We start from the raw sequence: 23,785 nt of genomic DNA, 5'->3' as shown, positions 1-23,785 counted from the left end.
TAAACCTGGTTAAACTCCGTGAGACTTCTGTTAAAACCTGTTAAATGCCTTGTTCCATGAATCTGCCCGTATTTGATCCTGTTTTGTTTTTGGTGTGATCCGTTTGTTTGTTTTTTGACAACTTGTCTTTTGTTTGGATTTCTAATCCACTCCGCGACCATCGATTGCCGGATCGAGTGTGCGCACCCTCCTCAACCTTCCCCCAATAAATTGTGTGTACGTATACGCGAATGGGTCCTTTTTTCCTGTTTCCCGCTCCGCTTCGTGACACCATTCTATGTCACATCTGACCACTCAAGATTTGGGAACCAATACAAAAATATGGGATCAAAATATATTTTAACATTTAAACATCTCATTGCGATACAAACAGTATCTGGCCATCAAAACAAGGGAAGCAAAGCTGCAGATGCTCAGCACAGGATTATGTTGTGTAGTCATTGTTATTAATGATATTTGTAATATAATGTGAAAAGATTTTGAAAAAGAAAATATCCAAATTGTGAAGTTAGATGAAAAATATTTTTTACACTGAACACATTTAAAAATGTAATCAAATTTTATATTTCAATAATGATAGGAGAGGCAAAGACTTTTGTGCCTCCCGTGACTGCACATCACTGTCGAAATTTCAGGAAAGGCTGAGCTAAAAAAAAAGTTTGAGTCACATTGAGCCTCCATAGTTGGAATGTGTCCTTGAGCTTTTGAGCACTTGTTTTAGGTAGCACAACTCAATACAGCAGTGGTTCTCTGAGTGGGCACGTCTGACCTTAGAAGTTTTTTTTTCTTTTTTAAATGTCCTGAAATAAAGTGTAATTGCACCTCCACTGCACTAGAGGGCAATGGCACTCTCACTTGGGTGGGAGCGGGAGGTTTTCAAATAATTGAGAAGCACGGCAATATAGTGACTTCTGGTAGTCACACTGTCCCTTTAAGGTTAACTCGGAAGTTGCAGTTTCCCACAACATCATAAAACCAACGCTCCAACGTCCCTTGTGGACGAATCACTCACGCCGTTACTTAGCTGAGACTTGTTAGACAAATACGATGCATTCCTTTACGCTGTTCTCCAGTGATTATGTCAGAGCGAATGAGTGAGCCATCAGTTTATTTTTAATGACGTGTGAGCAGGTAAAACGTCGCCTCTCGAGGCTTTCGACAGCTAAATGGATGTGATGTTTAATTTGTTGGAACAGGGGGGGGGGGTGTCCACTGTCACATTTGGCTTTTTATCCAAGATGCTGTCGAGTCGGTGAGCAAGAAGCATCTTTTTTTTTTTTTCATTTTTCCAGTCAACATCATTATTTTCGGTTGACTATGCATTACTGTTTTCTGGCTTCTCACTTCGGTAGTTTTGCCAGCTTTAGAATCAAACACTTGAAAAAAATACAACAGTTTTCCAGTGGCGAGTCATTTGAATTTTTTTTTTCTTATTTCTTCTTATTTGAGGTACCAATAATCTTTCATTTTCCTACCTATTTACTTTGTTTTCAAGTCAAATAAGACGGAAACAATACTTTTTCATTATTTTTTACTTAAGTTTTGGACTCCTGGAATCAGTATCTATAATACCAAAGAAGTTGACTATTCACTTGACTATCAAGGCCTTTAAATGGTCCCTGGTATCCGTATTGATCAATGCAAAATGCTTATTTTGGGGAGGAGTAGAACAAATTTTAGATGTAAGTGAAATCTGTATTTGATGTCAGTATTAATGAATACCAAAGAGGTGGCTATTGCATATTGAATGCCTTTTGGATCTGTAAATATTTTTATTAGGTTCTTTTTGGGGTGAATTGGTACCTGGCATCAGTCTTTATCAATGCAAAAAAAAACAAAAAAAAACGAACTATAATTGTAAAAAATATATGTATTATACTTTTGCTTGTTTTGTGGATGTTTTTATCTCTATTTTGGAATGACAGGTCACATCCTCACTTCCAATATCACAGTAAGTACTGCAAAATAAATATTTTTAATTTTTATTTTGTAATAATAAATTAACCCTTTTATTCACTCGCAGTTGTAAAGCTTCTCCATTGTTTCAGTTGTGTTTTATTTTGTTGACAGACAAGGCTTGGACTCGTCATTTCAATTTCTGTTAAAACCAGTTTGAACAAAAACATCTTTCGAGTGGAAAATTCCACTCTCTTAGTTTAGTTTTCCTTACGTTTTAGTTGGTGGGATTGCCCTCTGGGTATAAAAATAATTTGCAGCCATTTTCACTTTGCACTCTTAAATTCTACCAACCATTAACCTCTAACTCATTTGTGCCCAGAATATTCTGTGATAAAAGACATTTGAAAAAAAGCTGCTAACCAGCTCCAGCACTTGTTTTACCCGTCTTACAACCGGGACGTCGACTAAACCCGCAGGAAGAAAAAGATCTACGTTCTTCACAAGTCCCGTTTACACCAGGTATGAGCACGAGAAACGTGGAAAAATAATGAGTGTCTGCAGCCAGGGAGTAAATCCACAATTTGCTCATACATTTAAATATATTTGCCTTGAGCTCTTAGTAGCCTTCATTTTTCATTCTGACATTCCTGCTCCTTGTATATTTTTAACAAGTGTGCCTGGTTGCCACCGAGCTCTGCAAAGAAGACGAAGACGAAAAGTCATAACGCCGCCTTTGCTTTTGCGAGAGCACGGTGGGTATTCGACGCTCTCAAATATAGATGCTGCCCCCCTTCCTCTCCGTTTTCACTCACGGCAGTTGTCGCCCGGTTCAGCTTGACTGCTTCGTTAGGGCTCATCATTTGCATTCAGATTAATTATCTAATTACTGACAAATGTCCGGCGGCCACCCCCGGCACACGTCATCTTGAAGCCCTGTAATTATTTTAATCATTTACTTTCATCTGGAGCGTGGCTGCCTTTACGCCCGTGTTTAGAGGCCATTCTTAATTACCCTGCTAAGACTTTCTTTTTGAGATTTTCTGCGCATGTCCAACGGGGGATGCGATCCAGAGGCTTTTTTTTAAAGCACAGAGGAAGCGCTCTCCCTTTTTAAAACCCCCCTCCCACCCGAGCGACTAACTCCCCCCTACCCCATTGTAAGTCCTCTCCCTTTTCCCCACTTTATCGCAAGCTCACACAGGAATCGCCTGTGGGCCTATGCACTTACACACATGCACACTCTCTCATAGAGGAGACTCGTACACCCTATTTGTGGCACACATATCTGCATGGAAAATCTATACTCGTCTGTCACCCCCACCCCCTACTCAAACTCCCTCCCTCAGCATCCATCCCTCAGCATTAGAAATAAGATCTTAAGCCCAAGACTTAGTCAGAGCCCAAAACGAATTTTGGGACGGGTCTGGCGTAAAATGTCAATCATTATGTTCAGGTCGGTCCGAGCTTCTTTCTCGCTGACTTTTTCATTTTTTGCCTCTTTCTCTCTTAAAGTGCCGGGCTAGATTCTTAAGGACATATTGCTGCTGCGGTTTATGGCAGGTTTTTCAACCCGTCAAAATGACTGACGGCCTTATTTTTCCTGTCAACCACTCAAAAAAATCAGTCAATGATGGGAAATTATCGATTAATGTAACCTCCGAACACGCATAGATATAAGAGATGTGAAGTTTTATACAGTTTTGTTTAACTTGCATTTGTTACAAAATATGGGCTTCAATTTGTTGTCATAAATAGCCTCTCTTCGTCCCGAGTCCTGACAAATAAAAAAAATTAGTGTTTTCTTCAGGCTCGATTCCCCACATCAAGTTAATTGGTCAGGCTGGGGCTGGGGCGGGCTGTAATGCTCACGGGCCTTGGGCAGGCTGGGTTTTTTTAGGCCCCAGGTGCCTCCATTCAGCATCCTACCTTCAGCACCCCTCTACCAGTATTCTTCCCTTAGTATCTCTTTCTCAGCATCCCTCCTTCAACAGCTCTCCCTCAGCACACCTCCTTCAGCATCCCTTCCTCAGCATCCTTCCCTTAGCATCAATCCCATACCATTCCCCTATCAGCATTTTTCACCTAAGCATCCCTCCTCAGCATCACTCCTTCAGCATCCCACCCTCAGTATTCTTCCCTCTGCATCTCTCTTACAGCATCACCCCTTCAGCATCCTTCCCTCAGCATCCCTTCCTCAACATCCATTTATCAGTATCCCTTGCTAAGCATCCCTCCTTTAGCCTTCCTCCAACAGCATTTGCCCATCAGCATCCCTTCCTTAGCATCTCTCCTTCACCATCCCTCCCTCAGCATTCGTCCATGAGCATACCTTGCTCTGCATCCCTCCTTCATCATTCCCCCTCAGCATCCCTCTCTCGATGCATGGCACCTTCACTCCTTTCTTCAACTTGTGTTGCCTCACATCACTCCCCTGTCTCCTCCCATTGAGAGGGATGATAGGTCAGCCTCCATCCCCCTCTCCCTCAACCGGCCCACTCCATAATGATGCTCTCACTCAACCCCTCCAGCCACCGTGACTGCTCTCGTTAAGGATAGCCAAAGTGTGAGAGAAAGAGATACAAAAGCGCCCGTAATTGGCCTCTAGAATATTCAAGTCAGTGGGGATGAAAGTTTTTTTAATGAAAAGATGATTATCTACCAGTTCATCACGCACCGCCGTTTCGTATTTCATTTTCGTAAGTTCCGCATGTGGAGTCCGATTCAGCGTGAAATGCGACTTTCATTTTTAGATGTTTTCCATGCTCATTGGAGTGGATTTGAGAAGAAGACTAAATTCATGTGGACTTAAAAAAAGAAGTTTACCTATGCTTGAAAATATCTATATTGCAAAAAAATTACTTGTTTTGATTGTTAATTTTCTAATTTTAATGTATTTTTACGTTTAGTTTGTTAGTGTATTTACTATATTTTGCGTATTCTGGTCCTTTTAATTTGTCCAATGGTCTTATATGTAATATTATTGTTATTACCCCAGCAAGAAAGATTTTTTTCTAAAACTCACTTGTAAAATAATAAATAAGCTTCAAAAAAAGTTCCAAAAAATAAAAATTTACTCCAATGACAGAAAATTGTAAATGTTTTTCCTACTGATTTTGTAATTTCACTTTATTTTTATTTATTTTTATTTTTTGTTTTTTATGTTTTAATATATTTTAGATAGGCAGTATGGTATTATATTTGATAGTATTTCATGATATTAGTCGAAAAATAGCTTAAGATAAAATAAGAACATTATCGGGGACCCCTCTCACCCCCATCATGGACTGTTCACTCTGCTAGCCTCTGGGAGGAGGTACTGCAGTGTGCGGTGCAGGACCACCAGGTTCCGCAGTAGTCTAGTCCCCCTGGCCATTAGACTGTTAAATGGTCAATCTAACATATAGTTAACCTAAATCTAAACGGCTGCTAATCTGACTTTTTGCACTACTGGCAGTTCTTTATAGCTTGCCACTCCTTGCACATTTGCTCTCTGCACTATTGTACTTACAGCGTTATTGTTACAGTGTTAATGTTACTGTTTACCTGACTTGTTAACCTGACTGCCCATTTTGCACATCTGGTTAGCTACTCCTCTTGCACTATCGGCACTATGGTAAAATACTATACGTAGCCATAATACAATACAACTTTTACTTATATCTGTACATTCAAGGAAACTGTGCGGGTCAGATGTATCGACATTTCGTTCTGTATACACGTGTACTAGAATGACAATAAAGTAGATCTGAATCTGAATCTGAAATACCTTTCCAGAACAAAATATTTCAGCAATTTTTTCTGTTTTAGAGATTTTTTTTCTAACTTGCCTCATTGATAGGGAGATTTACTTGTTTTGGTTATTTGATCTTTTTTGTTTCAAATTTTTTGAATGCTTTTCCTATTTTATCGATTAAAAAAAAAACTCCATTGTCCTAAAATTTTACTTATTGTAATTATTATTTTCATTATCCTAACAACACTATTTTTATATGTACAATACTGTCACGAGGACCAGAACAGAGCAGGAGACCCCAGAGCGTTCGTTACAATTCTTTATTTGGAAAAGCGTACAGGGTTAGCAGGAGACGCGATGACCGTCGGACGTCAGCAGCAAAGCCGTGATGACTACTTCGGAACACATAGCCAATCGTAGCGTGGGACGGAAGCAGGTCGAGTTTACCGGGACTGGAGAGAAGATCGTAGCGTGGGACGGAAGCAGGTCGGATCAGAGGCAGGCAGAATCAGGTAAAGAGGTCAGAAGGCACAGGTAAATCAGGAGAGTCAAACGGGGTACAAAAGTAATCCTCAGACGAAGAGGTCTCGGCGTAGCGTGCTTAAAAAGGGAACATAAACCAATCAGGATGCGCACTCAAGCGCGCCAGATGATTAACCCAGGTGGCTCCACTTAGGTAATCATGACACAATACATTTTCAGTAAAGTCCATTTTGGTAGTATGATTATGTATGTGATCATAATGTTATGATCTTAGTTGAAAATATCTCAAAGAGACAGTGTGTAAAAATTAGTGCTTCTTAGTGGTACGAAAAACTTACATTCATCAAGATGGTAAATTAAATGAAAATGAAATGATCTGCATTTTGTATAGCGCTTTTCAAGTCGACACTTCCCAAAGCGCTTTACAGTGTGCTTCACATTTCCCAATAGCGGTCGTGCAGCCATGTAAGGCGCTAACCTGCTTATTGGGGGTATTAGGGGTTCAGTGTCTTACCCAAGGACACTTCGAACATGTAACACGGAGGAGCCGGGATTCGAACTGCGATCTCTTGATCCCAAGACGAGCGCTCTACCTCCTGAGCCACTGCCGCCCCAATGCATTTATGTAGCACTTTTCAAGTCACTGAAGACCTCCCAAAGCGCTTTACAATGTGCTTCACACTCACCCATAGCGGCAACAGCATTGCTTGCTCATCGGGGGTGTTAGGGGTTCAGTGTCTTGCCCAAAGACACTTTGACATTTAACTTGGATGAGCTGGGAATTGAACTTGCATCCAAGGGTAATGATCTGAATACCAGGCAAAATACATAAACCATGATACCAATATTTATTTTTATCAAAAATAAATAATGGGTCGAGACATTTGACATAGTGGAATCCTTACATTGAGGTCGCCACCATGTTGGCTGCTATGTGCGCTCTGGTCACTGGTTTTGGTTCACATTTGTGGTTACATATTCCACACTGGGGCTTTAAATTTAAATTTAAAAATACTGGCATGACACACTCATTCTTCTCTATCATTGCAGATTCTTACAAAAAGGGAAGCTCAGGGCGGGGTATAAGTTGGGATATCTGCCTGTTATCAAATGAACGCTATCGGTCCTCCACCTTAAATTGTAGTCAAACAACACAAAAAGGATAACTCTCTGCCAGCATAACTCTCTCTATAAAATCTCTATAAATCTCTATAAGCATAACTCACATACCTGTCAACCTGTACCTTTTTGCCATACAAAGTACGTTTATTATGCATTTTAAGACATGTACGATGTACGAGAACATCTGTACGGAAAAACACAAATTTGTCAATTATGGGTACCATCCGGTATACACCGACTATCACGAAACGGCAAATCAATCGGGTCAAACGAGTTTGCCGCGGTAGCTTCTATTTCGGTATCGTTGTTTTTGTTGCAAGCGAAGCGAGCGGTTTGATGTAGTGAAAGGAAGTCCGTCTCTTTTTAGAGAACCGGCTTTTTCGGCTCTCAAACGGCTCACTTGCTTTGATGCATTATATTACGAATTATGATGTTGTATCAAGAAGTTCAGAAAAAGCGGAAGTATAAAATGAGAAAATGAAAAAAGACAGGTTTGTGGCTATATTACCAACAATAATTTAATGCAGAAAATAAATTAATAATTTGAATAAGAAAATGTTTTATTCTACTTAATTATAATTGCATGTATTTTTTCCTTCTACAGTGAACGTCCAAGCTACTTCCTTTTTAACTTTTTTTTATAATAAACCTCATTCATGTCGAGCAAAATGTTAATTAACAATATATATGATATAACGAAACACATGTACAATATAACATGCTAAACTACATAAATCAACACGTTTGAAAAAAAAATATGGTGTAGGATTATTTAGTATTTTGTAAGGGAAAATACGACATTTTGTAACAGCATGGAGCCAAGGAGGTTGACAGGTATGAACTCAATGGATCAGATGGTGACTTAACACGGTAGAATTCTTCCTCAAAGATGATACGATTAAATTATAAAAGAGCACAAGGACACACTTAACTCTGCAGGATAAACAGACGGCTGTTTGTTATTCATTTTCATTGCACATAATAGCCGAGCCATTAATCCTTTTTTTGCTCCAAGACGCTGTGAAAAAGCCGCCTTGTGCCACTCCGACATGGAAGAGTTTTGCCAAATCCCGACGGAATACGAGGGGTGGGGGTGAGGGGAATAAATAAGGACCCCCACATAGCCTTAGGCTACAGTTTGGAACGGGGCGGCAGAGATTAGACGTCAAGGTATGGTGCAAACAGCCCAATTTGGGGGGTTTCGGATTGTGGGTCAGCTATTGCGAACTGACGCCGGATAACAACGCGGTGACATTATTGTGAATGCGTGAGAAGAAACGATAAGGCTCCGTGAAAAGACACATGACACCAGATTAGTTTGCAAATTCAAGCGTGGAGCTGCACTGGATGTGTGCGCATGGTCTGATTGATTTTTTTGGGCGCCCCCAAAAAAAGTTGCGCCGATGAATTCAGGAGGTGGCATTATTTAACGGCTTTCCTCGCCGGCCGCCATATGTCGACTTCGCGCCAGTGAAAATCAGGGATACTTCCACAAAAGTGATGGTAAACTGGACAATTGGGTCGAAAATGAGACAATTTTCTACTTGACTCACCTTTTTGTAGGTGGATTTATATTTTGTGGTTTGGAATCCTTAAACATTAGAGTCGTAGGAGCACCATATCTTGAGGTGTGTCTTGGGCAAGAACAGCCTGGTGGCCCCCATCCTTGTCCAAGCCAACATATGTTTCCACCCGGCCTCGAACCAGGGATCTTTCGCGTGGTAGGCGAATGTTCAAACTACTGCATTACGGAAACCTTCAAATTCTGGTTTGGTATCAACATTTATTTTCAAATATTTTGTAGTGTTGATAAAATAATCGTTTGATAACCCCGTTATTTGGGTTGTTACATTTAGTTTTGTCTGTTTGTTTATCTTTTGCTTTCCTGCTTCCTGTTTTTTTCCCCGCTTTTGTGACTTCCTTCTTTCTTTCTTGCTCTCTTGCTTTATCGCTTTATCGCTTTATTTATTTCCTGATTTCTTACTTCCTTGTTTCTTTCTATCTTCCATCCTCTTTACGGCCTTCTTTCCTTTTTTCCTTCCTTACTTCCCTCATCCTTTCCTTTCTTCCTTATTTAGTTCCTTCCTTTCTTCTGTCCTTCCTTCCTTCCTTCCTTCCTTCCTTCCTTCCTTCCTTCCTTCCTTCCTTCCTTCCTTCCTTCCTTCCTTCCTCACTTTCTTTCTCTCTTTCTTTCTTTCTTTCTTTCTTTGTTTCTTTTTTCCTTTCTGTTCAATGCCACCTTGTAACTTCTCACACCAATCCCCCTTCAAACCATCACTGAGGTGGGCATGACCCACCACCCCAATGTGTTTTTTGTAGGCAAATTGTCACCGTTTAGCTCTATCTCCTCGCCACGGAATAAACACGTAGAGCGCGTGTGCGGGGGGTTGCGTACCCCCGGACAAAAGAAAAAGAGCAAGTTAAACAGAAGTGACAATGTGCAAACATTCCTGCCTGCAGCTGCATCACATTCCCCGCACACACAAGCGAACCTCCACCCTGCGTGGTCACCGGGCCCCCCTTTGTGACCCCCCTCGTGCCTGGCACACGCACCTGCCGTTTTTTCTCTTTTTCATTCGACATGTGCATAATCTCAGGGCGGGCCCCGGCTCCTCTCAATGCACTCTTGAGAAAACCTCTTATGCGTGAAAAAGGTCCCCTTCTCTCTCTTTTGTCCAACACGGTTTTTATGGGACAACATTGAGCATTATGAGGTTTGGGGGATTTATCACGGGACTCTATAGAAGCCCCCTAATCCTTTCGGAGCTGAAACTTTAACCTGCTGTTTTCATATTTATTAGCTGGTTAAAGCAGGCGAGGCAGCTGAGGCGTCGAGGCGCTCACAAATGGATCAGGGAGGGGAACCTCGAGAGAGACTTCATAATGGACCCTGATTCTTCTGCTAACTAAATTAACGATAGGAGTCAAGTGGATAAGTGACAAGAAGGTTGCAAAGGTTGGTTTGGTCCAACAGGTTTGACCTCAAATTGAACCACTCAAGTGCCAAAACGGAAAAAAAAACGTTTGTTTTATTTAAAAGAAAAAACATTTTAAAGAGTTTGACGTTGCTCATCAGTATGTATCAAGCTTTTGGGTATTAGTTCCGTATGATAAATCAGAATCAGATGGCAGGAGTGGCTTCGATTAGATCTATGTCCACACATCAAGGAAGCCCCATATCCTAGTGTTGCTTTCTGTACCCAGCGATTGAGAGTGTGTAAGGTTTCTTCATTTTCCTCATGCTGAGGTTTTTAAATTTTTACTTGCCCTCATGTGGGTTTTAGATCAGGGGATGGTGTAATAACAGTCTGTGGTTTGCAATCATCTGTGGTCTGTGCAGCCCTTTGAGACTCCTTGTGATTAAACATAACTCATGACCCTTGAATATATTATATCCTAGGGACAATTTGGACCGGGCGATTAACCTGACATGCATGTTTTTTTGTAATGTGGGAGGAAACGGGAGTGCCCAGGGGAAACGCACGCATGCATGGGGATAACATGCAAACTACACACGGGGGAGGCTGCGGTAGCTGGACTTCCACCCTGAACCTTTGCACCGCGAGGCTGTGCGCTAACCACCCATCCGCCGTGCCGCCTATGAATGTATTATATATAATTTGTAAATTTACCATATTTAATGATTTAACCATAAAAAAAAAAAACCTTTGAAAACAGTTCAAGAATCAGTCACATTATTTGTGGATTCAAAAAATATGGCTACAACCTTAATCTTTTCACATGCAGTTTGTTGTTTTTTGGTGACAACACCATACAGTGACATCTGGTAGTCAAAAAATATATACTGTCCCTTTTATACTTCAGCATATGAATAGTTATATTGTGTGAAGCATTAACAACCGTTGACATCCAGTGGTCAAATGATATACACTGTCCCTTTAATACTTTAACGAAAGACGACAGTGGTACCTCTACTTTTGACAACTATATATAACTAACTATATAGTAACTATATATATATATATATATATATATCTATCTATCTATCTATCTATCTATCTATCTACATATATATATATATATATCTATCTATCTATCTATATATATATATATATATATATATATATATATATATATATATATATATATATATATATATATATATATATAAGTTATATATATAAAGTAATATATATAAAATTATATATATAAAATTATATTGTGATCAGTGCTGTAAATGAGCCACTACATCCAACATGTGATCAAATTCCCAAATAATATTTTCAAAAGAGCAAAATGTCAGCTCCAAATTGTGAGAGTACACATTTGTTTTCAATTGTACATTATTGTAGATTTCTCCGCAGGCCACACTGACATTTGCCAACCACACAGCAACCTTGAACATGTTTCTCACTAGTCGGCAGCAAACTATTGCAATCTTCATTTAATGTCAGACGCACTTTGTCCATCCATCCTTCCCGGCGTCCGTCCGTCCGCCGTTGGCCCCAGTCGACAACTCTTTTCATCCAGTTCATCATAGCCGAGCCTCCGGCCTCCAGTTCCCCTCACCCTTCCTCACCCCTCCTTGCTCCCCTCCAGCTCCAGCATCCCCCTCCTCCTCTCTCCTCCCTTCCTCCTCCACCATCAGCACCAGCAGCACCTCCTCCACCCCCTTTCTGTCAAAGCTGATTGTTTCCAAGCCAGCAGAGTGCTGCAGGGCTACCACACTGTCACACTACATCAGGCAGAGGAAAGAAGGGGCCACCAAGACTATGATAGCTTCTATATGTGTGTCTGTGTCCAAAAAAAAAAAGACCAGCTGAAGACTCGGCCACGGCGGGAGTGTGATACGAGGAATATTGTCCGGGAGAGGGAGGAGAAAATCACTTAGAACAGTGTCTCTCAACTGTAGTGACCCAAAAGTGGGTTGTGGGATTTTCCTTCGTAAAATAATGCTCAGAAGAAGCAAAAACGGAGGGTCAAACACACTTCCTAACAGTAGATGGCGATAATGCCCCGCTCGATCTCCACTTCTTCGTTCAGTCCACCGGCGCATTTGCGAGGGACCATATCTCATTTAGTAGTGATTTTGTTGGTTTTGTTTCCTTTTCTACTGACAGATTTGATACATTTTACTATAAAGGATTTTATACGATTAAATACAAGTTACATTTATTGAGTGCAATGAAGATTTTCACTGAGTGGGCTTCAGGTCACGTTGATCCGAATGCAGAATATTTTGTCTAGTTCTGTTGATAACAGGACTGTGACGCAGGCGGCAGGCATTGATAGGAGAAGTTGTTTTCATTAGCGCTATGCCTTTATGAGTTTTTCAGACGCTCTTCTCCGAGATGGTGGGGCCACGTAGGGGCTTTCATTGGCACGCCCATGGGAGGAGCCGGCACACCAGCTTGCGGAAAAAACGTGGGCAGGGGATCTAGAGAGGAGACTTGACAGAGACTCAAGCGACACTAATTCAGCTAATTCGGCCATATATTCGATGGAGTTCACTTAGTTAAATTACTTAAGAAATTAAATCTGCCCCCGTGTGAAAATGTCGGCTATTCTTGTCCATCTTTTCCCATCAAGAAACGAGCGCGCATTGTTAGGAGTTGGTTTGGATAGTCATTTCATTTTTGGAAAAAAAAAGGGTGAAAATATTCTGAAATCCCAGCTTTAAACTGCACCATTCTTTCATTGGATACATTTGAGAAATTGAAAATGTTTTTTGATGCTGGCCGCAGCTTATCATTAGGGTGGATGATTGCTCCTGAAGTTAGACCAGTGGAGAACCACTGAATTAGAACATTTTGCAGCTTTTCTATTCCTGTAAAACAAAGCTGGCAAGGAGAATACTTTTTTATTTTACCAAAGATCTCTTATAAAGATGACAGGATCTAATAGTTTTTAAAGGTGTTTTTATCACCCCCGACACACAGTGTACTTTCTTTAAAAGTTGCATACAAATTTAAAAGAAAAATATAATTTTAGTATGTTATCTTTTGCAGGACAGTCCACTTACAAGCACTACCTTGTGAATGCTTGTCTAATTATAATAACCTTATTTTATTTTTCCTTATTTCTCCCACTTAAGTCTTTAATTACAAGCGTGGCACGTCTTATCTTGTTGTAAACAATGTTCACTACGTTGTTAACAATTACAATAGAGATAAATCAATTCAATTTAATCAGTTTATTAAGTACATCGAAGTCAATGAGAGCATGTCTGTGAGCTAGAGTCGCCCCCTAGTGGATACGATTGCCTCACAGCAGGCATCAATAATCAAGCTAAAATACATTGAGGTCATTTTTGAGAATTGAAAACATTCAGGTTCTGTAGGGGTATAGTTTTCCTCATTTCATTTTTTTTTTGTTTTTTTGCTATGTTTGAATCCTTTTTGTATCTATTTTTTTCAAAATTAATACAACTTTCTTTGTATACAAATTTTTTAAATAAGAAAAAAGATTCCCATCGTGCCACTCCAGCAGCTCCCGTGTTATTTTTCGATTGTTCTCGATTGTTCTCAGCTCAGGGATGCTGCTGGAAATGTGAATTTCCCTTCGGGGATGAACAAAGTATCTATCTATCTATCTATCTATCTATCTATCTATCTATCTAAAAGTGAACACCAAAAACTAGACATGGCTAATCAAGCTAAAATCAGATTTGCGTACTTTCTGAGATTCGAACACAATCTGGTTCCGTTATTATTTATTATTCTACTATATTTTAATTCATTCTTACATATTTTCCAAAATACAGATTATCCTTCAGCTGAAAGAATTCTTAAATGAGCAAAATGATTACCATTTTTTATCCATAATATTTTAAACGTTTTTACTTTAAGCAAAATAATCTGCTCACCTTTTTTTTTTAGAATTGTACATATTTTGAGTATACAAACATTAACAATGTTTGAAGAAACATTATAAACATCATGAGATATGGTCATTTGTGGAAGATTTACGGTAAAATTATAAAAATAAATTGTCATGGGATTTTCTAAAAATTCAATATTATATTGTAAACAAAAATTTAAATACTTTGTGTGATTTAGATCATTTTAATTACTCCCTATGTTAAGATTACTCTTCATTTGTTTTTGTAAAATAAATTTGACAAACTGAAAAACAAGATATTCGAAGGATTGCCCTCAAATTTGCTGACGTATGTGAGGAAATATTAAAAGCTAGCTTACTTTTTAAAATATTTATTCCATATTTATTACATTAGGTGACTTCCTGAATTACACTGCACTTGTTTTGTAAATATCAGTCAAATAAAAAGAAATTTAAAAAAAATCAGGTGAAGCTATTGCGTGGTTTATGAGGGAACAATGACTCCCTAAATTACACTGCCCTTGTTTTGTTTATTTAAATCTGTCATATAAAATGAAATGTATTCATAAAAGTGATACAAAATAATATCATGAATATTTTTTGAGACATATACAGAAATATTAATAATCATTTAAGATTTATGACATATTTTTGTTATTGTCTGATATATGGCAGATTTATGACCCCCTCAATTACACTGTACATGTTTTCTTTAATCTGTCATATAATAGGAAATAAAAACAACAACATCCTGAACATTTTGTAGCACACATATGGAAAGATTAATAAGAACTTTGCGGTACATTGGTACTTGTTATATTGTGTGTTTATGTTTAAGGTACCTGCAATTTATTTTGAAAAAAAAAGGGATTTTAATTTGATATTTGCTGATGATAATATTAATAATAAGAAATGGTAGAATATAAGTTATACTGGGCAAGTTTAGATTATTTTGTCTACAGAATTTTAAATTGCATAAAGTCAAGCAAATATTTATGATATATTTATGACGACGCGTGAGTTGTAACAGGTTCATGACTCCCTAAATTGCACTGCACTTGTTTTGTGAAACTCCATCAAATAACTGAAAACTAAGATTTAACTAAACTATAGATATAATGTACCACGTTCACTGATCTTTTCACCGCCAGGGTCGTAGGGGCACCACGTCCTGTGGGGTGTCCTGGGTAAGAACAGCCTGGTAGTGCCCATCCCTCTCCAGGCCATGTTTTTGAGGTGGTAGTTTGCTCCCCCACAAGAAAAATATGGCACTGGCTTAATGGTTACCAGTAACAGGATAAGCTTCCTGATCTGACTCAGATACAGCCCCTTCATCATCTGGTCACTGTTGTTTTTTGGTGCAAAGTATCATCCTTTAGATATGAGCTGACATAATGAGTATCACAGTGTACAATACACATATACACAAAATAATTATTCCTAACATTCAAAGACATATTTACAGAAATATAAATAACAAATCATTGCACATCACTGCTTATTTTATTATGTTGTGTTGCCACAGACATTGTTCACCTGCTTAGCCCACCTTGAAATTGTGCTTAGTGTTTAACAAATCATCATCTCACACTGTTTTAGTAGCCTGCATGCACATGACAAGCAAACACATTATCCCTCTAACATGTCTTCCATCTTCCCGACCAGCAACTGGGGGGGTCAACATAGAAATTCGCTCCGCCCGCTGCAACGATTTCACGACAAAGAAGCGATAAGGGGAAAAACCGGCGGCGAGAGTTAGCCTTAGGGTCCTGTTTTTGAGGGCACAGGGGCCCCGGGTGCAGACTCCAATGATCCCTTGAGGCCTTCACAAATTCACAGAGGATAAAAACCTGGTATCTACAGGAACACATACAGAGGTGAGATGATTTCAGCGCCCAGGGAGAAAGGCTCACACGGCAATCACGCTCTCTGCAGAACTCGGGCCACCCCAGCCCCTGTGATGGGCCCATACAAAACCAACTTTTATTCACGGGACAAAGAAGCAATTGTAAGCTGAAAGGACACCATGCCCCGGGGTGGATTACGGCGTTCGGAGCAGAACATCGATAAACATGCCAATTAACTGCATAATGAAGTCTGTGTGCTAAATTTAGTCCTTCAGAGAAGACGATAAGTGGAAATAAAACCCACAAACAAAACACTTTGTTTTGATTACCGCCAAGAATCGAAAAACACAGCCACTGTTTTGATATAATATTTATTTAAAATCCTCTTTATACACAGAATCAAATCATTCTTATTACTGAATGTTCTGGACAATCAAGGACAACACATTGACTTTACAATATGAATCCCACAACGAGGCCTTTTTTGCAATTATAACAAGAAAAAATATTTGATTATTTGGTTAATAAAGACTCCAGTCACAAAGAGTCAACGAGAACATTTTGAATCAAGACAGTCACAACATGGGAAAAACACAAAACAGAAAAGTTGGTCTTCGTTTTGGGGGGTTACATACACACAAACATACATGTCTACAGTTTATATCAACTATAACTGCATTTCCAAAGTGCCTATTTTTGTATTTCACAGCAGTGGTGTGCAGAGATTGACAAATGGTGATGCTACAGCTCCTGCCCTTCTGGAAATTTGATGTATTTGTTTGTTGTTATCACAATGATTAAACAGTTTAGAAAAGTACACAGTTTACCTTTCCGCCTAAGCGTCTGGATTTTGGGGGTATTTTTTGGGTGGGGGTTATTATAACTATTACATTAGAGAGTAAAGTTTGCTTCGAACTCCAATATTCTAGACTACTCCTATTCTCAATCATATTTTCTTGATCCATTGTAAACTTGGTGTGGGAAATCTTGATAAAAAATCTTGATTTTCACAATAAAAGTGAAATTGTATTCAAAATGTGTGCTAAAATCTCTTTATATATTGAACAAAATAACATATTTTTTTCTCTCTGACCCTCAAGTGTCTGTGCACGCCACTGGATCACAGTGTGCAAATTTGACAATAACCATTAGCTAATTTTATGATTTCTACAGTTTATTTTAATGAGACCTTTTGTATCAATAAATTAACCCGATGTTTTTGGTCAAAATCTCAAACAACTGCATTGAATATGCACATAAAACTGCTGGTTAAAAAACAAACTTGTTCAAGATGGGTTGTTAGAACTAAGTAATTTTTCATTGAATATTAGTGTGACTATTTTGGAGCCGAACACTCATTAAACCAAAATCAAATTTGGTATCAAATAGGTCCATATATGAGCTAAAATTGAATGATTTTTGACGCAGGATTGCGACCCAACACTTATAGTTTGAAATGACCTGGATAATTGGGTTGTATTGTACAATATAAACTTGAAAAAGGGCTAATTTGGTTTACAAAATGAAAAAATTGGCTCATTTTGTAGGTTCACTCGACTCAACACTATTAACTGATGGCAATTTTACCCAAGGAGCGCGAGGTTCGATTTTGGGCAAAAATTGTACCACTAATAAAAAAAGTGTTGTTTGTTACCAGTCTTGAACTTAATGTCCCTTCATTAATAATTATTTTTTTCCTGATCCAATTCCTCTGCCATTTTGTTTAAACCAATGCAGCCTACGAGTCAAAAACTTAGGGTTAGGTTTGGGCAAACTTTTTTTATGGGTGTGAGTTCACAAAGGGACTTCGGGGACAAATGTGACATAAAGGTTGTTAAAAGGCTTTTGCCTGCAAAAAATGCGCCACAGTGAACTCTTTCCTGAAAAAAAGCTCAACTTTTTTATGAGATTTTGAAATTCCATCTATGGGGAACATGATTGCGTGTCATCAATCAGCCCTCATTTAAATCTTGTTTAAGCTACGTGCATCTGTTTCCTCGCCAATCTTTTTGGTGCAACGTCCATTTTTTTTTCCTTAGTCAAGGGGGGGATTTTTTAAGGGTTATTGTTCTGTCTTCTTTATTCATTATCCATTATCCGTTATCGGTCAGTTCATAATACGCTGCAAAGCCTAGGAGCCTCTAGGAGGGACTCTTACTCTCAGCCAAAAGGCCAAGCTAAGGTCCTAGCCTTAAAGCCTTGCTGCGATCATTGCGAATGCACCGTTCCCGGAGGTACTGCAATACCGGGCTGATGCGTGGAGTGGACAGAGCAAGCTCTTATTCCATCTCCATGTTAGTGTCGTTACGTTTCTCGAGGCTGTATCACGGCCAGAAATTTCAAGGGCCTGAATGTGAACTTGAAACAGATTTAAAACTAAAGAGAGAAGCTTTGATGGTATGCAACCTTCCATGTGCGGAAGCCTCACTGTAGTTCTGGTCACCACTGGGAATGCATGGTATGCTTTCAGCTAGGTTATTTGTGGTTTGAGTATGCATCATTCGTGAAAAGTTTGCAGCAAAAGCAAAAAAATATATATTGGTCGTACTTTTATTAGATTTTTACAATTTTCATTTTGCGGACTGGGTTCAAAAGCCAAAAGGCCAAATTGAGTTATTTGTTGCCCTGACTTGTAGAGCGCTCTCATGCAAGGTTAAATTGTGGTAAAATAGTTGGTCTTTATGATGAAGATGGATTTCATATCCTTCTGTCTTAAATTAGAACTTGAATATACATATATTTCAGGGTTAGTCTTGCTAATACATTTCTCGTGAGCAAATGTTTTTACTGGATTCATGTCCTATGACTGTGCCTCAGCAGAGGGCGCGACAGCGTTGACCACGGCAGCGCCCATTCGCAGAAGTTCCTTCCTATGCGTGAGGATAACGTCGAAACTGGACTGCAGTCGGTTCTGCTGCTCCTCCACGCGACCTTGCAGGGTGCGCAACCATCGGATGAGTGCCAGGCGCCGATACATGGTCAGCTGGACCTGGTGCTTCTCCATCTCCTGTGCCTTGAACCTCTCGCGGTCCCGCAGCGTCCACACGGCGTCCATCATCTCGCCGTCCGAATCGGATGATTGCTGCCGTCTTTCCTCCCCGCCTTCTTCCAGAAGGTCTTCCAGGTAACTCCCGGACATAGAGCTCCGACTGAAGCTTCTGCGTTTCCCAAGGGTTCCTCGGTAACCGCTCCTGGAGAGTTCCGAGTCGGAGTGGTCGGGTTTTTGCTCACTGGAGGTCATGCGATCCAAGCCGCCCGTGGTCAACCAGTTGGTACCTCGCTCCAGTCGAATGGAGGACATGCTTCCACCCGACTCGGAATCGGAACCGCTGTCCCCCCATTCATCGTCGTTCTCTAGCTTCATCATCTCCTCGATGTCGCTCCGGCTTCGCTGGCTGCTGGTCCTTCTGTGGAACTCCGCCTTTTCCTTGTGCTTGGCCAACATTTGGCAATCTTCTTCTTCCATCCTCCTCTCCTCTGCTCCATCAGGAGGCACCCGGCCATAGCCGTCGTCGCCGTTTTCGATTTCGGGGAGGGGCTCCAGGGTGCTCCAGGTTGGCATTCGGGACCGGGCGGAAAGGGTGCTTCCCTGTGAAGGGGAGGACCTTGAGTCTGGACTCAGGAGGCCCAGTTTATGAAGGTGCTGCTGGTTTTGGTTTTCGTCGCCTTTCAAGCGTCCACCGTTGGACAGGAAGTTGGAGTTGCCATCTTGGTCGAACTTCCTGGACGATGAGGAAGAGGAGCGATAGTTGGTGTTCTGGCCTCTGTAGGCCAATTGTTGATCCGGATGGAGCATATTTGGTCTGGACTGATTTTCACTGTAAAAAGACAGCATAGCTACAATTAGCTAAAATTATAATGCTAAACTATTTCATTGGAAAAAGGGAAATATCCCCCAAAAACACTCTAAAAATCCGATGTTTCATTATATATATTTCTAGATAGTGTCTTTATGGCACTATCGTTATTGTTTTGGTCCAGTTTGAGAGTTTTTCTTGGTTCCTCTCCTTTTACGTTTTCTTCATTTATAGGTAATGTCCACAGCATATTCTTTGATGTCTTCCTTTCATGTTTTGTTCTGTTACGACTAGATAGTCTGCCTGCATTTCATTTTATTGTCTAGTTTTCATGGCACTCTTGTAGTTGTTCTATCCACATGTGATAGTGTTCCCCCCGTACTCTTAATTTTGTGTTTTGTTCAGTTAGAACTGGTTAGTGTCTTTTTTTTGTTGTTGTATTAGAGCTGGATAGTGTTGGGACATTGTTAGCTGTTCTCTCCACACATTAGTATGTTTGCAGTGTTCTTCTTTTGTGTTTCTTTTTCAGTTAAAACTAATTAGTGCCATGTTTTGTTCAGTTAGAGGTGGTTAATGTCGGAACATTATGCAGTTGTTCTATCCATGCGTGAATATGTTCCCTATGTCCTCATAATTTATTGTTTTGTTTAGTTGGAACAAGTTAGTATCCCATCATACCCCATGTTTTCTCCTTCCATATGTAAGGCTAGTAAGGCTTTGTAGTCTTCCTTTCACGTTGTGTCCTATTGCAGCTGGTTATTTTCCTAACATACTGTGCGTTGTCTTGCTTTGTGTGTTTTTGTTCAGTTAGCGGTAGATTTTTAACATATCCCGCAATGTCCTGATTTTCTGTTTCGTCCAGTTAAATGTTGTTTGTGTCCGAACATATCCTGCATTTTATAATTTTCATATTTTGTTTATTTACGTCTATTCAGTGATTCAACCTTATGTAGGATTGATGTGTTGTCTGGCCTGTATTACAAACTTTTGATGTATTTGAGTTCTGATGATCCTATTAAATTTTATTGTTCTGTTCCTGTACACAATCTGATATGGATTCATTTTCTGTAAGTAAAATCTTTTCTAAAATTGATTTTCTGTTCATGGGATCTGCTTCTCAGGCCATGTTGTATCATGACAGATATTTAATTTTAACGTTTAAGGCAAAGTATTGGTATTCATGGTATCGGTTAATGACCGTTTAAGGGTTTGGCTAAAGGAAACAAAGTATCTAGAATATGAAATGATCACCAATTTTTAGGAACTATACAGTATGTTTTGCTTTTGATGTCTTTTTAACACCAAAAGTAGATACCTTGTAGCCATCATCGCTTATGAAACTCCTCATTAATAAATTACAAGCAAAATATGACCTTATTTATAGTCCATAGACCCTCACAATGCAAAGAGTTAGCTTAAAAAGCCCCCTTCGTCCATAACTTTCTCGCCCTATTCCTGCAGGTCACCCCAAAATACTTTTTTTGTTTATAATAACTGGAGGCTGCTGAGCTGCACTCCACTCCCATTAGCATCACCCATTTACATGTCACCCCGGAATGGAAATTTCTCTAATCCTGACTCCGGGCTGCTGTCAATCCCCCTCCTCATTTTCCCTCCCCCTTGCTCACAAATCCAATAACACAAGAAGAGGAAAAAAATACCCGAATTGAGTCGATGCAGGATGGACGGTCCGGTTCTTTATCAGGGCTTCCGTGGATTTGCCTAGATGCTTATAAAAAACGCGGAAACGATGACTAACGACGCTTATTTGTTTCATATTTGATTTTGAGACGAGAGAATTTGAAAAATATAAAAATCAATGCAGTATAATGTATTACAGCGCGTCTCTTCCTGCGGCTTATGTAACACTCACCCCATCTCAGTGTTATCTCCTCTTTCCCTTCCTCGATCAAAAATCCACGCAGTCTCACTTTCCCCTTTTTATCTGTCACTTGACTGACATTTTGTATCTCATTTGCATGCGTTTGCTGTTGATTTTCTTACCACGGTGCCGGTTCGCTGCTCAGCGCAGAGGCTGGACCGATGTTGCGGCGTTTTCACCCTCCTCCGTCGCGGTGTGTTGTGGATCCTCCTCCCCCTTCTCTTCCTGTATCCCTCCCCTCCTCCTCTTGCCATCCCATGACTCATGGAGTTCCAGGAAGGATTAAAAAAATGTACTTCTGAGTTCGGAGGGCAGGAAAAGAAACAAAAAAAGGAAAGTGATGACGCGCGTTAAGTAGGATGGAGAAACAAACAGCGTTTATGGCGCCTTTACTTTAGTACTTACTTTACTTTAGTGTTCGAAACAGATGTTACCGCTTTTCACTGGAGATAAGTATTTGATACAAATCAACAGAGATTTCATAAAACCTCAAACACTTTGAAGGAGATCGAAAAATAATAACATTGAGACAATTGTCATGGCTATTTAAAAAATATGTGTTTGAGAGTTCTGTCTGCATTAATGGTACTTGAACGCACCTCGAGTCCAGTGCTGACAGCTAATGAATGGCCGCCCCAAAGTGCCAAAAATACAGTGATGAAACCAACAACAAAGGTTTATTATGTAATATGGCAATACCTTTTAGAAATAGAAGTCCTTTAACCCAAAGCCATCGCCGGTTGCGTGCGCATTGTTGACCCAAAACAACAGGAGTAGCAATGCCAGTTTGAAAATGGTGAAAGATTTTTATGTTGAGCTGCGTGTTTAGACTTGCAGTTTACAAAAACAACATGTCCAACTATTGCTTGTACAAGCGCACGAATCACAATTTTAAGCAACAGCATTTTTGTGCAATTCCTAGGGAAAACGGGCTTTTCCTCGTTTGCGATGCCCATTTCATATCTTGTACGTTATCGTGGCAATCTGGTTTAAATTTACACAATGCCCCACCTAAAATAATATATGGGATTAGAGCCACGATCCATTAACCTTAATCAATTTTTGCAGAGTGATCAGCGGAGTGAATTTTTGTCGGGCCTGTATGGTGTTTTTTTAATTTTTTTTCGCCGTTACTGTATTTCTGTCGAAAATGAACTGCACTTTTGCAGTCGAGATCCATTATCTTCAGTCGACTATTGTTGAGAGCAGGGAGCAGGAGAGCGCATTTTTTTTGCTATTTGGGCCCTTGAAACATGCTATTATGGCTCGCCTTAAATGAACTTCACTGTTTATGCCGCAGTCCATTATCCCCGGTCAACCACTGTTGAGAGTGAGAGCCCAGGGAGAGCAAATTTGTGTCATGCGAAGTGGCTTTTTTTCCCCGTTCTTCTCGTGTAAAATGAATAGCACTCATGCGGCCATGATCCATTATCCCCGGTAGACATTGCTGCAAGCAGGGCCTGGCGTTCCCATGTCAAAAATGTGGGTGGGGGGGAGTTGGGGGCTAATTCGCCAAATTTCGTGTATTGTGGAAAGGTCTGGTCGCTATTACCAGCGATAAACGAGAGATTACAGTATTAAATTCTGATCAAATTTTAATTAAAAGTTAATAGTTTAAATTAAGTATCCACATATATCTTAATAATGAAAGCCTTCTTAAAAAAAACAGCCGTGTAATGAAAAAAAAAACACATCTGGAAAAAAAAAACACATGATAAGGGTTATACAATCCTGTCAGGAACTCAAGTTCATCGATGTCCCCAGGAGGAGAAAAACAAGTATAAAAAAGCTTTGTGAATCTTGAGTCTTTAGTCTGGTGATTCCATTTTATGCAAGCAGTTTAAGGCTAAAATAAGAGCAGAATCCCCAGAGGTGGAAAAAAATACGAAGAGTCTGTTTCAAAAAGTACCAACTGTACCAGAAAAATATAATAAATATAATATCAAAAGAAGAAAAGGCACTTAAGACTGCCACTAGGTGGCAAAAGTGGGAGAATATATTCCTATCACATATTAGATGAATGTACAAAACATATTTTTAATAACTAATATATACTTAAAGGGGTGCATTTAGGCAAGTTAGACTCAGGCTATAAATATGAATTGTCTTGCACAAACTATTCATTTAAAATTAGCATTAAAACTGATCTAAACTATGTAACTTTCGTATGAGCAGTTTGTTCAGAAAGTTTTTGTTTGATGAATGAAATATTCTATTAAAA

At 39.7% G+C, this 23,785-nt stretch overlaps 1 protein-coding gene across 2 annotated transcripts; it reads right to left on the bottom strand.

Moving 5' to 3' along the window:
- Window positions 1-16,237: 16,237 nt before the first annotated feature.
- Window positions 16,238-21,780, bottom strand: c19h1orf216 (chromosome 19 C1orf216 homolog). Of its 2 annotated transcripts, none has more exons than XM_088328883.1 (2): window positions 21,687-21,780; window positions 16,238-19,703 (listed from the first exon to the last, which is right to left on the bottom strand). In XM_088328883.1, the coding sequence occupies exon 2, from the start codon at window positions 19,679-19,681 to the stop codon at window positions 18,686-18,688; it is 996 nt and encodes a 331-aa protein (XP_088185009.1). In that variant the 5' UTR covers window positions 19,682-19,703; window positions 21,687-21,780; the 3' UTR covers window positions 16,238-18,685. The 2 variants fall into 2 exon arrangements, with proteins under 2 accessions (XP_088185009.1, XP_088185008.1); XM_088328882.1 differs by having other exon boundaries at window positions 21,556-21,704.
- Between the last annotated feature and the right edge of the window lie 2,005 nt (window positions 21,781-23,785).

This window comes from Urocampus carinirostris, chromosome 2 (genome assembly GCF_059441175.1).
Source record: "Urocampus carinirostris isolate Australia breed hairy pipefish chromosome 2, RoL_Ucar_1.0, whole genome shotgun sequence".
NCBI classification, from domain to species: Eukaryota; Metazoa; Chordata; class Actinopteri; order Syngnathiformes; family Syngnathidae; genus Urocampus; species Urocampus carinirostris.
The sequence above is the reverse complement of the archived record's forward strand: the minus strand, read 5'-3'. Positions and strand labels throughout refer to the sequence as shown.